Raw genomic sequence first — 14,344 nt, 5'->3', positions numbered from 1 at the left:
TTGAGACAAATAGGATTAAAGAGTAAATTATGTTTAATTGTCACAAATATAGCTCATTATTTTAATATTTTTCTAAGTTTTGGGTCACATTGGGAAGTGTCTTTTATTTCCTTTAGAAATTCTTTTCAGGAATAGTTCCCTTAAAGAAAGATATTTGATATGCTTTATCTCTTTAAGAATCTGTAAACAGAACAAAAGAGCATAAATATGAAAATTAACTAGTGATCACTGGCTATTCTACATGGTCATTAAAGCTCAAATTGTTCCTTTACCAGATGCCTAACTTTTAGCCAGGCAGAAGCCCAACAGTTTACCTGATCATAAATATATTTATAACAAGTGACCATTATTCATTGAAAATTAGATATTTGTAAAGAAAATACAAGTAAAGCCTAACCAAAGAATCTTAACCAAAATAACTTCAATGTTGTGAATAGCCAAGTTTTTTGATTGCCTCATTGAGAGTATCTTAATATTCTTTTGGAGAAAGATTAAATCCCCTCTGATTTAAGAACTGATAAATTTTAGTCCAAGACCAGGACATAACTTAGAGAACAAATAATTTGACAGTTAACAAGTTAGTTACTTACACTGTACAATGAAACCTTATTAATAAAATCTTAAGAAAATACTTCTGCCGTGTATTTGACTATTCAGGTTACTTTGGCTTTCATGTTTGTAATTAATCTCTTTAGTTCACACCTAAGGAATGTATTTTTTCCTATATATACCTTTTAAAGATAATATGTTCTTATTAGGAGGAAATAAAAAAGCTGAAAAAAGAACTGGAAAATTTTGATCCTTCATTTTTTGAAGAAATCGAAGATCTGAAGTATAATTACAAAGAAGAAGTGAAAAAAAATATTCTCTTAGAAGAGAAGTTAAAAACGCTTTCTGAACAATTTGGAGTTGAATTAACTAGTCCTGTTGCTGCTTCTGAAGAGTTTGAAGATGAAGAGGAGGAAAATCCTGTTAATTTCCCATATACTAAGGGCCACCTCTAACTATAGTTTTATTTAACTGTTTATTAACTTTATAAGTTAAAATTCCATCTGGAAGTTCCATCTGGAAATCAGGCAAGTCTCTGACCTACATGATTTCCTTCCCAATACCTTGTACCTTTACCTAAATTGGAATTTTTAGTAAATAAAATTACACGAAAATTTCAACGTATTAGAAAAGTGTATTTTTGAAGACTTTTAGGATAAGTTATATCTGTCAAATAGGCAATGATCTATGGTGAATTCCTATACATTCATGTTTTAAGTTTCTTAAACATTTAAAACTGGGGTTTTATATATACTTACATATTCTCAAATTATATATGTGTGTGTGTGTGTATATATATAGATAAAAATACATTATGAAGTTGAGCCATAAGTTTTCTTAAATGTCTAGCAGTATTAAATTCAGCTTAAACTATTTAATTTTTAAAGTAAACGGTCCAGAATTGTTGGTTTGTCTTTTATGCTACTACCCATGTATAATGGACTGAATCTAACCTTTGTACAAGCTGGGCAGCTTACTATTATATTTTAAATTCCAGAGGTTAAAAACTCACTTGCTGTTTCTCAATAAAATTTTGAATAGATATTTGCAGGTGGGAAATTCATTTCTTCAAATGCTAGAAGACATGATGATGCTATATTAGACAGTGAACAATAAATAGAAACTCAGATATTTTTACCTTCTAAACATGGCAGAGTATTCAATATTGAAATATAATAACAAAGAAGCTGGTTTTTAATTGCATTTCCAGTTTATACATTGAGTATTATATCTTTGAGCCTACCAAATTTCTGATTATCTATTTTTGAAAAGTGATTAAATAAACACTTAGCATCAAAGGCATACACATAATTGTTCAGATTCATGTTGATAATAACTGGTTTTGAATTCATATAGGTATCTGGGATTGGCCAGCATAAACCAAGATGATGGCGATGGACCTGAAAAGAAAAACAAAAAAGGGCATTAGCTTTTAGCCTGTATTATCTTCATTCACTTACAAATCTTTTGAGTGCCTACTATCTCCCAGGCACTATTTAAGGCTCCACGTCATCTTACCCTTTTCTTTTTATAGCTGTTCTCCTGACATATTACATATTTACTTGCTTATTGTCTATCTTCCCCATTAGAATGTAAGCTTCATGAAGGCAGAGACATTGTTTTGTTGACTCTATTTCCAGCACCTGGAAACATGCCAGGAACATAATCAGGGGCTCCATAAAAATGTAATGAATAATAGAGTCTATTGCTGAGTGCAGAAGTTAGCCAATTGAAAAATGTGGGCAGAAGGCATTCTAACCAAAAGAAATACCATGTGATAGAATTGTGTTTTTGCTCTGGTTGCATTTAGTTAAGAACATATACAGCGTGGGTGTGTTTGGGAGATGGGGGTAAAGAGTTCTGGAAGTTTGAGCTGGGGCCAGATCATGAAAAATCTTAATGTCACTGAACACTTTTACGCAGGGAAGTAGTATTCTCATTCATCTGTGAAGCATGGACAGGACAGGGATAAGACTGAAAGATAACGCTGAGGAGGGTGACAAAATAATTCAGGCATGAATCTTGTTTTAAAATCAACAGCCAACTGGTTGGTAAGAAGTACACAGATGCAAGAGATGAGACTCTTTTAGAACTGATAATTGGATGTAGGAAGTGATGGAGAGAGGGGTTAAAAATGATATCTAAGTTTTTGGCTTCAGTGAATTGTTTGGAGTTGGGGTTGGTCCAAACTGGACTAGGGTCCAGTTTTGAACATTACAAACTAGAACCTATGTGAAATCAAACAGACAAGTCCAGGAGACAGAAAGGGTGCAAAGGGTAAAAGAATTCATTCTGTATATATTAACTGTCACCTTGGCACTCTTTTAACTCAACGAATTCTATAATCAGGTACCTTTGAGAAATGCTGCGTTAAACTAAGTTATTAGTACAGATGTCTTAGAGAACACTAATGTTCAACATGAATTTCCAAGAAGGCAATACATAGTATGCAGGGTTTTCCGGACATTTTCATCACTTTAATTCTGAAGCACATCTAGAAGAACCAACGCCCCACAGAATAAATACATATTGGGAAACACAACTTTATCATATAAAGATGGTGGCATGTGAGATGAAGAAATTAAATTACTGCATATCAGAATTACTGCAATTTGTAGAGCATTTTAGTGCCACTTCTACTTTAAGAACATAAAATGACATAATCCCACTAATTATTTTCTGCCAGTACCTTGATTAAACAGCCATCACTGCAGTGCCACACTATTCCTTCAATTTTGCCCTCTCTGCAACCTTCAAACCAGGACAACAGATCATTGTGCTTCAAAGTAGGTAGATTTCTTATTTGAAATGCTCCATGCGGTATAAGAAGATGTAACGGATGCTTCTTGCTTCCTAACCCTAAAATTGTAAAACTTTGCCATTAGCCATACAGAAGTTTCAAAAAGAATGAGGAAATTTCTCCCTCCAAATTAAAAAAAGCCTCTAAAACACTGAGGAATAAATTTACCAAAAAGTTTAATTCCTTGAACAGAGACAAGTGCCCTCACTCAAAAGTCGGCACCTTATCCCATTAAATCTAAATTCCACCTTTGTGTGCTCTATACCAGGAATTGGCAAACTATGACCTTCGACTAAACCCAGCCAGGTGCCTGTTTTTGTAAATTGTTTCAATGGAACACAGCCAACCCATTCATTTAAGTACTCTCTATGGCCTGTTTCAGAGATATGGCCCCCAAATCCTAAATATTTACTGTCTAGCCTTTTATAGAAAAGTCCACCAACTGCTGCTCTACACCATTAGCCACAATTCAACTATCATTCAGTATTTACCAAACAGCCACGCTGTATCTGATAACTTGTATAATTACTGTCTTAGATTCTTTTCACCTGCCAATCAGTCTGCTTCTGATCTCTATATAGGATTTTGCTATTCCAGCTTTAATGACCTTGGGTCTGTCTTCATCCCTGGGTTAACAATACTCCATAGTGCCCTCAGGACTTGTACTCAAATCATCATGGTGTATATTCTAATGCTTGATATGCTATTCATTGCTAATTCTTTTATTTACTTTACTCCTAGCTGTTAATTAATGCTAAACTAATTACCTAGCCTTGAAAAGCAACCTAAGTGCCCATCAATAGATGAATGGATAAAGATATGGGGTGTGTGTACACACACACACACACACACACACACACACACACACACACACACACACACACACACACACACACACACACACACACACACACACAAAATGGAATAAAACTCAGCCATAAAAAAAGAATGAAATCCTGCCAATTGCAACAACATGGATAGACCTAAAGGATATTATGCTAAATGAAAGAAGAAAAAGACAAATACTGTATGATTTCACTTATATATGGAATCTAAAAACCAAAACAAGTAACTCAAGTTTACTAGTCATTTCTTTAGTGTGTATTTTTTTTTCAGTTGAACCTAGGAAGTTTTCTTTAAAAATGACTACTGTAACTAAACAAGAAAAAGGCTTTACTCACCATATGGGTTTCCATTAATATTGGTTCCTATAAGCTCCAGTGTTTGTTCTAACAGATCTGAGAGTGGCACTGCACTAATTTCCAAAAGACCAGGATCATCAGAATGATGCCTCAGTACCAGGGCGATTTCAAATTCATAATTTACTACAGAGGAATGCCAGCAATACTGTTTGTTGTTTTTCTCCACTGGTACCCAACCTATCATTTAAAGAAAGAAGTGTTTTTTATTGCACTGTTTTTCTTTGGATTAAGACCTAAGGTAATTTTAATTTTTGTTGCAAATTCTCTGTATTTTCTGGATGTTCTATCACACATAGGTATCACTTTTAACATCAGTGGAAATGTTAGCAGTTTTACTACTTTGTAAATCATAATCTTTTTCTTTAATCATAAGGTCTCATTCTTGATTCTGCTGAGGAATTAACCTGTTTGATTAGTCACTTCAGAGCACTCAGCATTATTTTAATAGAAAATTCACATTTTCAATAAGAATTGAGCACCATTCTAAGACACAGCACCAAAACCTTTTTTTAAATTAAGTTTTCTCTCTACCTTCTCTCCAGTTTCAGGGACGATAGACAGATGCAAGTATTCTGCAATTTACTGTATTGTTCCAGTATTTATTGAACAATTTATTGATTCTACATTTATTGAATGTTACTGCTATTCCCTTCCTAACTACTGATGGCAGATTAGGGTTCTTTGTTGTGGAGAATTCCTTACCAAAAAAAAAAAAAGACAAACTAGGGCATAAACACTATTATGACCGTCACATCTTTGGCATTCATTATTCACCCAGATTACTATAATAACCTCTTTGCTGATCTACTATCTCCCTTGTAATTCTATTTCAAGAATTTAAATTTAGTTCTGCTGTAGCTCTGCTTAATAATCATCTTCAGGATAAATTTCAAACTTCTTCAGATGGAATATAAACCCCTTTAAGATCTGAGCCCATTCCACATCTCCAGCCTCTACTTTTATAGCTTCAAGTGTCATACACTCTAAACATTCCAGCCACAATAAGGTGTTATTTAAAATTTCTCAAAGACTCCATGATCTCTCCCCTTCGTGGGAGTTTGCCTAAGCTGACCTTCTCCCTTCCTTCGCCAACTAACTTCCTGGTTCTTAAGCTTCAGTTTCAATGTCCACTCTCCTTAGAAGCCTCCTCTAACCACCACAGGTTGAACTAGGAGTTCTTCTTCTTTTCTCCGATTGTACCCTGTGTATTATTTCCTTTTAGTTCTTAAATCATATATTATTGGTAGATTTTTCCTATTGTCTAAAAGATCATCAAGGATAACTCCTCACTTTTGCATTACCAGAATCAAAGAGTACTTTGCACATTATAGGTTCTTTTAATCTGGAGTTATCCTTCTACTCAGCACACTTCTGCAAAATTTTCTCATCTCCAGAAAAACTACTGTGAGACACCTATTTTCACTTCCCTTCGAGACAGTCTTCTAGGATCTTTGCAAAAAATATATACATATTGTTATCCCCAGTCTAAAAAGTAAAAAGCTTAATATCCCATTTCAGATTAGAACATACCGTCATCGTGACAACACTTCAAGGCTATTCCCACACTCAATGCTTTATTAATCTTCACAGACTACAGGTAGTAAACTGTCCACCTGAGAAAAGATTCTAAACTTGAGAGGACGTTCTTGATATGAAACATCTTTGGTATCGTTAAACTTAAATTAGACTTAGAAAATTTGTGCTATACAGATAAATACCATGAAGAACCATATTAAAATTAAGTTCTGTAATTTCCAATTGAATGTATAATAATACCAGGAATGTGTCCATTTTCATCAGGCATTGGATTCCCATTTAATTGTTCTATTTCCTTCGCTGGTATCCAGCACTCTGGAACAGGTTTGAAGTCCTCCTCAACATTCCAAAAAAATTCTAAAAGAGTTAAATAATCTTATGTGTGGCGGTACTTTAAAAAAATACATATAACACTGAACAAATTCAAAGTGGGAACAGCTAATGAACCCCATAATGTCAGGTATCATATAATTAGTCTCCATTCACTACCACCACAATGTGACTACTTCTCAGGGTTAAGGTACTAACACTTTAAATTTTCAATTTTGAACCCACCACTATCTGTAACAGTAGTAACAGTCTAACTAAAGCAACCAATGTTCCACCATGTGTGATTTATGGTAAATTTTTAATGCACTATGAATATAAATATATAAAGATTATATGTATGAATGAGTGGATATATAACAATAAATGTATGTATCTACTTATATAATATTTAGAAGTATCTACTGTAATAATTAAAAATATTAATAATCCTTTGAGATTTGTGCCTGATTTATAAAATTACCCATTTGTCTCTTAGGTAGACAAAACCAAAATGTGTCACTCATTTTATATATATATATGTGTGTGTGTATATATATATACACACACACAATAATTTTTATGTTTTAATAAAATGGACATGCTACAATGAAGAGTCACAGAAGTGTTAGGAAAATATTTTGAAATATTTTTCAAGAATATGCTTTTACATATAAAGATATTCAATTATAATTTTTTCTTTTCCCAAAGTGCTTAAATTGTAAAGAAGCATATAATATAAAGAACATCATAGCAAGAAATAAGCCAAAAATTTCAACTTAAATCATGAAAACCTTTAAAAAAAAGAAAAAAAAGGACCCACTAACCTTTAGAGTTTTGTTTTGAATGTAGAAAATTTTTAAACCTTTTCTCAGCTAGTTTGTTAGGTTTTCTATCTAGCCGAGCCCAAAGGTATGGCTGACCTAAAAAATAATGAAAGGAAAAAAAAAGTTTAAGAGACAAACAATAAAATTTATCTTGAAAGACATTTCCGTATAAAATTTTTCAATAAACAGTAGGAGTCATCTCCTCTAAGAGAAGCAACCCAGAAGACAAAGGGAGATAAGCAGTATAACAGACATCCTACCTAACAGTACCTGATGTATAAGACTTAAGTCTTTGGTTAGAGAGTGATGGGGATGAGATAAAAAGCAAATGTGACTCTTTCATAAGGACATTCCACAGCCATATTTTATTAGAAACTAGCAATTGTGAGAAACCGAAGCTACCTCTATACCAAATGGAAACATAACCAGAAAATTGTATTCACACTTCCCCTGAAACCGAACTATGTGCTATGAGGGTTAATTCCCAAAAATGTGGAGTGAAGCTAAACTGTTTTGCATGGCTCTGACCCCTGGGGTCAAGGCAAGGAACATTGATTAATAGCAATGCTTTACAGTCAGGGATCTGAGAAGTTTCAGGGCAGGTGCCAGCACTCTTTATTGACAGCAGTGAGGCTAATGAGTTGCACCTGGTCTCAGTGAGACTCCTGGAGGGCTGATGTTGAGGCTGGTTACTTAGCAGGAAGATACCTTCAGGGCCAGCAAAATATAAAAATGCCCAGCTGAGACTCCATTTCAGATTCCCGGTTTCTGAGGTGTTCCCTGTCTATATCAATGGTGGTCCCTGCTTTAAGAAAGTGTGTCCTGCCTGGATTTGTCAGGAAGGTGGGGGAGGAGTCGGGGCGGGGGACCATAGAAGCTTTCACCCGGTCTCACCAGACGCTTTGCTGTGAGAGAGTCTTTGGTTGTGACGCGCATCCTTTTAATGCCTTTGCTGCACTGCCTATCCTTTACCTGTAATAAACTGAATCTGCAAGCACTGTCACTCTGGGTTCTGTAAGTTCTCTTTAGCAATCCAATCTTGTTTAACTGCTACCATTATACATGATTACACATATGATGCACACTGAAGTTTCTTAATATAAGTCTAAAAAAATCTTTTAGTTTCTTCAAACATATAAATCAGAGACTTATCTTAAAAATTACTGATTAAAGTTTGGTTTAGGCACTATATATTACTCATTAGCTATACCAATAAATAATATGAAGAACCAGATTAAAACTACATTGTCATTTCTGTTGAATGGACCTTTTGTTCTTTTCACAATAAACATAAAAGAACGCATTGCACTCACACCCATTAAGATGGCTACTATCAAAAAAATAGAAAGAAACAAGTGTTGGTGAGGATATGGAGAAGCTGGAACCCTTCTGAAGTCCTGCTAGGAATGTAAATACTGCAGCTGCTACAGAAAACAGTATAACAGTTCCTCAAAAAATTTTAAAAAGAATTAGTATATGATCCAGGAATTCCATTTTTGGATACATACCCCAAAGAATTGAAAGCAGGGACTCAGATATTTGTACACCATGTTCATAGCACCACTGTTCCCAACAGCCAACAGATGGAAGCATCCCAAGTACACACTGATGGATGAATGGTATATACACACAATTATGTAGTATATACAAACTTGTGGTATATACATACAATGAAATATTATTCATCCTTTTATAAAGGAAGGAAATTCTGACATGTACTACAACATGGATGACTCTTGAGGACAATATGCTAAGTGAAATAAGCCAGCCACAAAAAGACAACTACTGTTAAGACTCCACTTATATGAGTTACCTAGAGTAGTCAAAACCCTACAGACAAAGTAGAATGGTGTCTGGAAGAAGGTGGGGATGCTGAGTTGTTTAATGGGTAGGAAGTTTCAGTTTTGCAAGATGAAAAGAGTTCTGGAGATGGATGTGTCGATAGCAGCACAATGATGAGAACTGTACACACCACTGAACTGTACACTTAAAAATGGTTAACATGGTAAATTTTATGTCATATGTATTTTATCACAATTAAACATGACAAAAGATGCACTTCAGAAGAGATTTCCTGATATAAAGAATGTGTTCAATATGCATTTAACTGTTCTATTTCTCTTGCTGGAATTGAGAGGTAATTTCACTATCCAGAAAAAAATCACAAAGATTATTTCTCTCTTTTCAATGCATTTTTTTCCTTAACATAGTTGACAATTTCTATTTGAGTTTAAAGTACATTAAAATGAAATAAATTAGAGACATTGCCAATAGTAATAAAAACAATGGAATCAGCACTGGGACCAGTGGAATAAGAACAAGCTTTAGGGTCAGATAAACCCTATTACCAGTTGAGCCTTCATTAATTATATGGTCTCGAACAAATTATTTACGTTCTCTGAGCTTCAGTTTCCGTTTCTGTGAAATGGAGAGGCTTATTGTGCAAATTAGAGATAACACATATAAAGCATTTATCATACTGTCTGGCCCTTAATGGGTATTAAGTAAATATTAGTTATTGTTCCTTCTTCCCCCAAGAGAAAGATACAATGATATAATAAGTATAATGTACCAATTGTGATTTTATTATTTTCCTATTATACTTAGGTTTCCAAGGGTTTATGAAGAGCAATGCCCCATTTCAGATATATATAGTTTAAGTGACTAAGAAAAATAAGTAATATTTGTAGTACAGTTTTATATTACCTTTGTAAGTAGTAACATAACAACATGTTCCATCCACTTTTTCTGTTGGAATTGCACTGTGTATATCTGCATCTAATGCCTTGTGACTTATAGTTTCAGTTGCCAAAACTTTAAATGGCTTAAAAAAGAGAAAGAGAAAACTGGTTTAAGATAAATAGCCTCTATACCTTCACACACACTCTTACCTGGAAGTTCTTAATTTCACTAGCTCTAAGGGATGATCACCAGTTTATCCTTCAAAATATTTCTCCTGTGAAGTTCTTACAAATCACCCACTCCCCTTCTATGCTATCATAGCAATACATGTTTTTCCACACAGATTTGTAATCAGAGTCGACTTGAACAACACAGGTTTGAACTGCATGAGACCACTTATATGCAGTTTTTTTTTCAATAGTAAATACTGCAGTACTACACATTCAAGGTTGGTTGAATCCTGGATGCAGAGCCCTGGTTATGGAGGAAATTCGAATATGAGGGCCAACCACAAGTTATACTCGGATTTTCCACTGCTGTATGATCCAAGCCCCTAACCCTGGCATTGCTCATGGGTCAACTGTATTCACATGTTTCTTTATCCACCATAATAAGCTTGACAACAGTAACCATGTCCTATGCAGAGCTGCATCCCTAGCACAGGTGTTAAGTGTGTTCAGTCATTTACTTGACAATTATTTGCTAAATGCCTCCTATGGGTTAAGTATTGTCCTCAGCACTGGGATAGAGGTGAACAAAAAAGGACCTGCCTTTGGTGGAAGGTTCATTTTAAGGAGGGAGATGATAACAGCAACAAAATGTATATAGTACAATGTTAGCTATGATAAGTGCTGAGGAGAAAAACAAATGGGGACCCTTTCAGCTTTATCAGTAGTGAACTGTTTGCATATTTAACTTACGGTTTTTCTACTGTCAGGAAGACAAGCCAAGAGTATCAAGAATGGAGGAAAAGACATTTTCTCGGATTCCTACCAACTTTTTATCTGTAATTTATTTTCATTTATGAGAAAAGACTATGCCACTGTTTTACAGTCTAAATTATCTGAAGTAATACTCACCTTACATAATGTGAAAAAACACTGTACAATATAAACATACTGGTGTGATAGGCTTAAGACTAAAAAATGAAGTACTGTTTCAGAGTCTGGCAAACTTAGGAAATTAGCCCCACTCTGGTACTGATTCAGTATTTTTAAGATAAAGCTGAATGGTTAGGGATTTATCAGTAACTTATAACACTGGTTCAGAGGATATCAATTTAACCTGTGGCAGTAGGACCAAGGTTTGGCCCAATAGCTCTCCGCGTGTGTGTGTGTGTTTAAATTTATCAAAGATTCTAGGGAGATGACTTTATGGAGTTCTTGGTAAGGACAAATATCCCTTCCATAAGAATGAATTACCTACCACTCCATGCTACTGACATGTCCAAAGGACAGCATAAGATACCAAGGGGTACGCAAAGTTCTCCTTCTCTGTCACTTAAATCTTTAAACTCTGACTGGAAACAGAAGGCATGTGTGTATAAAAAGTAATAGCTAGTATCAACTGAGTGATCCTCTACAATTTCTTGGTAGGGGAAATCACTAGAATAAGTAAGCTGATGAAAGATTTCATAGAGAACTTCTGATTCTAAATTTTTAAAATCCTGGAAGTGATCCAGGCAGGGTGCGTAGCCTGAGCATAGAGACAGGATTGTGCTTGCTATGTTCACAGGATGAAACAGACTTTGCTAGAACAGATATGTCACTTTAAGTAGGCACCTCTGTCACAAACACACATGGCATTTTTCACTACACTGAGCTCAGGCACCTCACTGTGGGCCTAACAGGCACTTTACGACTGGGGCTGATTAATGAGAATCCTTGAATTGCAGTTAAGAATTTGAATGCTATGCTATAAACAACACTATAAGCTATACTTGACTGCAGAGGGACAAGAGAAGGGGCTTATTTTCCTGGTGGAGAGTGCTTTTACAAACTACTCGCCTCCCACCCACAACATACAAAGTTGAGGATCACAGCTAGAGTGAACCACTCTTCAGGATGCCATTGTTTCGTATGAATTAAGTTTGCTAGGGCTTAAAAAATAAAATCTTGACAACTACTGCTACAGACATTTAGTAGTAACTGCAGGGTTTTGACTAGGAAAGAATAATGATGATCATTCTCAGTGGCAAGAAAGAACAATTTAGTGCAAGAAGGGCGTAAAATATTAAGAACTATAATAGCGGTGGCAGTGAGATGTTATAAGATAAAAAGCATCAAGGTAAATGGAAAGCTGGCATGAAATGACACCAGGGTTTATCCAGTGCCTACCATGTGTCAGGTCCTAAAAACTGGGACTAGAAATAACACAGCAGTCTTGGCCTTAAAAGTCTTTTAGCCTGGGAGACAAGAAGGCCAGTGTGAACGATGTTAACGGGAAGTGGAGGTGGAGTCAAATGCACATGCTGATTTTGTATGATGAATTGAAGCACCCAACCGATAAGTGGTGATTTTGCTATCAAGGACTTTACTATGTATTAAAGAGTTATCCTGATAGAGGACCATTCACCAGTATTTATTAAGGGCCCTCTCCATGTGTAAAACACGTTGCTGCGAGAATAGAAAACCTTGAGATAGAAACACCAAAATTAGAATCAAGTAGTTAATTACTGGTAACAATACAGGAGGTCTGATCTTTAGTGACCTATTTAGGTTAGTTGTCAACACTGTCATCGGTTCCCAGGTTTGAACAGGTGAAGCAAGTCTTCTAAAATCTCCACTTTGACACCACACTCGTGAAAAGTAGGAAAGCTTGTTTTGCGGTGACTATACGACTACTTAAGGGACTTTCCTCAAAAGGTGGTAACCCAAGAAGAAAGGAACATTATTTAAGATGCGGGTTTTCAATTTCCATGCGATGGCAAGTTTGAATCGCCGGATCAGAAAAATTCTCCCGCAGATTCCCTCCCTTGCAATTAAGAAGGTACAAGAACCTGGAGCTCGGGGCGTAGAAGACCCGTACCCTAGACCGCCCCAGAGAAACCTGCAAACCGCCCCCGCCCCCGCCCCCAGTCTACAGGGCGGCTCCACCGCGCCTGGGAGCCCTCTCCGAATTCAAACGCAGCCCGCGCCGCGGGGAGCAGCCCACCCGTGGCCGCCCCGCGGGCCCCGCGCTCCTCGGTACCTGATGCTCCCTTTTGGTGGAAGGCTCCTCTTTCACCTCCGTCACAAACACACACGGCATTTTCCGCTGCACCGAGCCCAGGCGCCTCATGGTGGGTCCACAGGCAGTGCGAGTGGAAAGCGCGCTTACGAACAGCGCCGGGTCCGTACCAGGACAACATCCACAGCACTCAACCGAGTTGCTCAAGCCACGCACGTTCCGCGCGCTGGCCCAAGGGCCGCGCTCCCGCGTCCCCCGGCACCGAGGTGGGCCGGGACGCACGCCCGGAAGCGGCCTCCTGGCCGCGGAGCCTTCTGGAAGTTGTAGTGCGGAAACAAAAGGTACCTCCGTGTGTGCTCTCGCGAGCGTCCCTCAGGGTTGTGATGACATTGAAAACACAAAGATCCGTTTCTGGTGTGTGTGTATTAGTAGCCGATGATATTTATGAAAATTAAATGTATGAAGTGATAAGTAATGAGTGATTTTAGGTGGCGATTTAACACCATTTTGATGAAACCGATTTGCCTGTTCCCTTTAATATGTTCCTGGGAGAAGCACTGTAGAAGCTTAGAAATATCCGGAGACATCTCAAGGCGAAATGAAAAGTAATTCCCCTGGAAAAATGTTAGAAAACGCTACAATTAAAACATCTAGGACCCTCCCAAAAAAGAAAAATTACCGTTTGTATTACGCCTCATTGTGCGGCATAATATGGTCATAATTGGTTCTGGTGTCTTTTCCAGAGTGAATGCAAAGTGTAGCCTTAGACCAATCCAAAACCACACGAATACCAACATTCAGCTTTCAATCTCCATCTTTCATAGGAACCTCATTTACCTTAGTTAAGTATGAGCTCCAACAGAGTCCGAATGGCTTGAGTACTTGTCGTCAATCACCTGCAGAGGTAAAAACAGCTTTGACTTATTGCTCAAAAGAACTTTGGAGGGTAAGTAATGACAGTCAATGACTGAATAAAAATTAATAAATATTCAATATTTAGTAATAGTAGCCTTTCTATCTCATTGAAGCTAGTAGTCCCTAGTAGGAGAGTTTTGATTACTGCCATCTTTTATGTGTCTGGACAATGCCCAGGTCTCATTCCTATAATTGTCTTATCTGCAGGTATCAGACTGCCCAGCAGTTTCCTGATTTAGCCCTCATGAAATTAAACGACTATATCTCACTTGGAGTTTTCCATGTATAAGGAAATTCCCAAAGAATAAAATAACCCTCCGAAAAATTCACTGGTTTTTGATTGCTGGATTCAGAGGGGA

General features: G+C 36.7%; 2 protein-coding genes across 13 annotated transcripts in view; one reads left to right on the top strand and one right to left on the bottom strand.

Moving 5' to 3' along the window:
- The window catches only part of CEP290 (centrosomal protein 290), a 97,541-nt gene extending 95,948 nt beyond the window's left edge, over window positions 1–1,593 (top strand). For all 7 annotated transcript variants that reach the window (XM_067697488.1, XM_067697492.1, XM_067697487.1 and 4 more), the window contains one exon: window positions 759–1,593. In XM_067697488.1, the coding sequence (XP_067553589.1) occupies window positions 759–1,004 (246 nt within the window). In that variant the 3' untranslated portion in view covers window positions 1,005–1,593. The remainder of the gene's footprint in view (window positions 1–758) is intronic.
- A 121-nt stretch (window positions 1,594–1,714) lies between these two features.
- Window positions 1,715–13,370, bottom strand: RLIG1 (RNA 5'-phosphate and 3'-OH ligase 1). 6 transcript variants are annotated; one of them, XM_067697498.1, is made up of 7 exons: window positions 13,092–13,343; window positions 9,927–10,044; window positions 7,221–7,316; window positions 6,328–6,444; window positions 4,531–4,728; window positions 3,239–3,408; window positions 1,715–1,949 (listed from the first exon to the last, which is right to left on the bottom strand). In XM_067697498.1, the coding sequence occupies exons 1-7, from the start codon at window positions 13,179–13,181 to the stop codon at window positions 1,761–1,763; spliced, it is 978 nt and encodes a 325-aa protein (XP_067553599.1). In that variant the 5' UTR covers window positions 13,182–13,343; the 3' UTR covers window positions 1,715–1,760. The 6 variants fall into 6 exon arrangements, with proteins under 6 accessions (XP_067553599.1, XP_067553600.1, XP_067553601.1 ...); XM_067697499.1 differs by lacking the exon at window positions 13,092–13,343 and adding an exon at window positions 8,729–8,825; XM_067697501.1 differs by lacking the exon at window positions 1,715–1,949 and adding an exon at window positions 2,053–2,192 and having other exon boundaries at window positions 13,092–13,344.
- Between the last annotated feature and the right edge of the window lie 974 nt (window positions 13,371–14,344).

This window comes from Pseudorca crassidens, chromosome 11 (genome assembly GCF_039906515.1).
Source record: "Pseudorca crassidens isolate mPseCra1 chromosome 11, mPseCra1.hap1, whole genome shotgun sequence".
Classification (NCBI taxonomy): domain Eukaryota; kingdom Metazoa; phylum Chordata; class Mammalia; order Artiodactyla; family Delphinidae; genus Pseudorca; species Pseudorca crassidens.
The sequence above is the reverse complement of the archived record's forward strand: the minus strand, read 5'-3'. Positions and strand labels throughout refer to the sequence as shown.

Excerpts from the sequence above, each read along its gene's own strand:
- RLIG1 (XM_067697498.1), bottom strand. The coding sequence starts at position 13,181 with ATGAGGCGCCTGGGCTCGGTGCAGCGGAAAATGCCGTGTGTGTTTGTG. Across the intron at positions 7,317-9,926 it reads TTATGTTACTACTTACAAAG|GTCAGCCATACCTTTGGGCT; the intron begins GTAATATAAAAC and ends ATTATTTTTTAG. Across the intron at positions 1,950-3,238 it reads GTGATGGCTGTTTAATCAAG|GTCCATCGCCATCATCTTGG; the intron begins GTACTGGCAGAA and ends TTTTCTTTTCAG.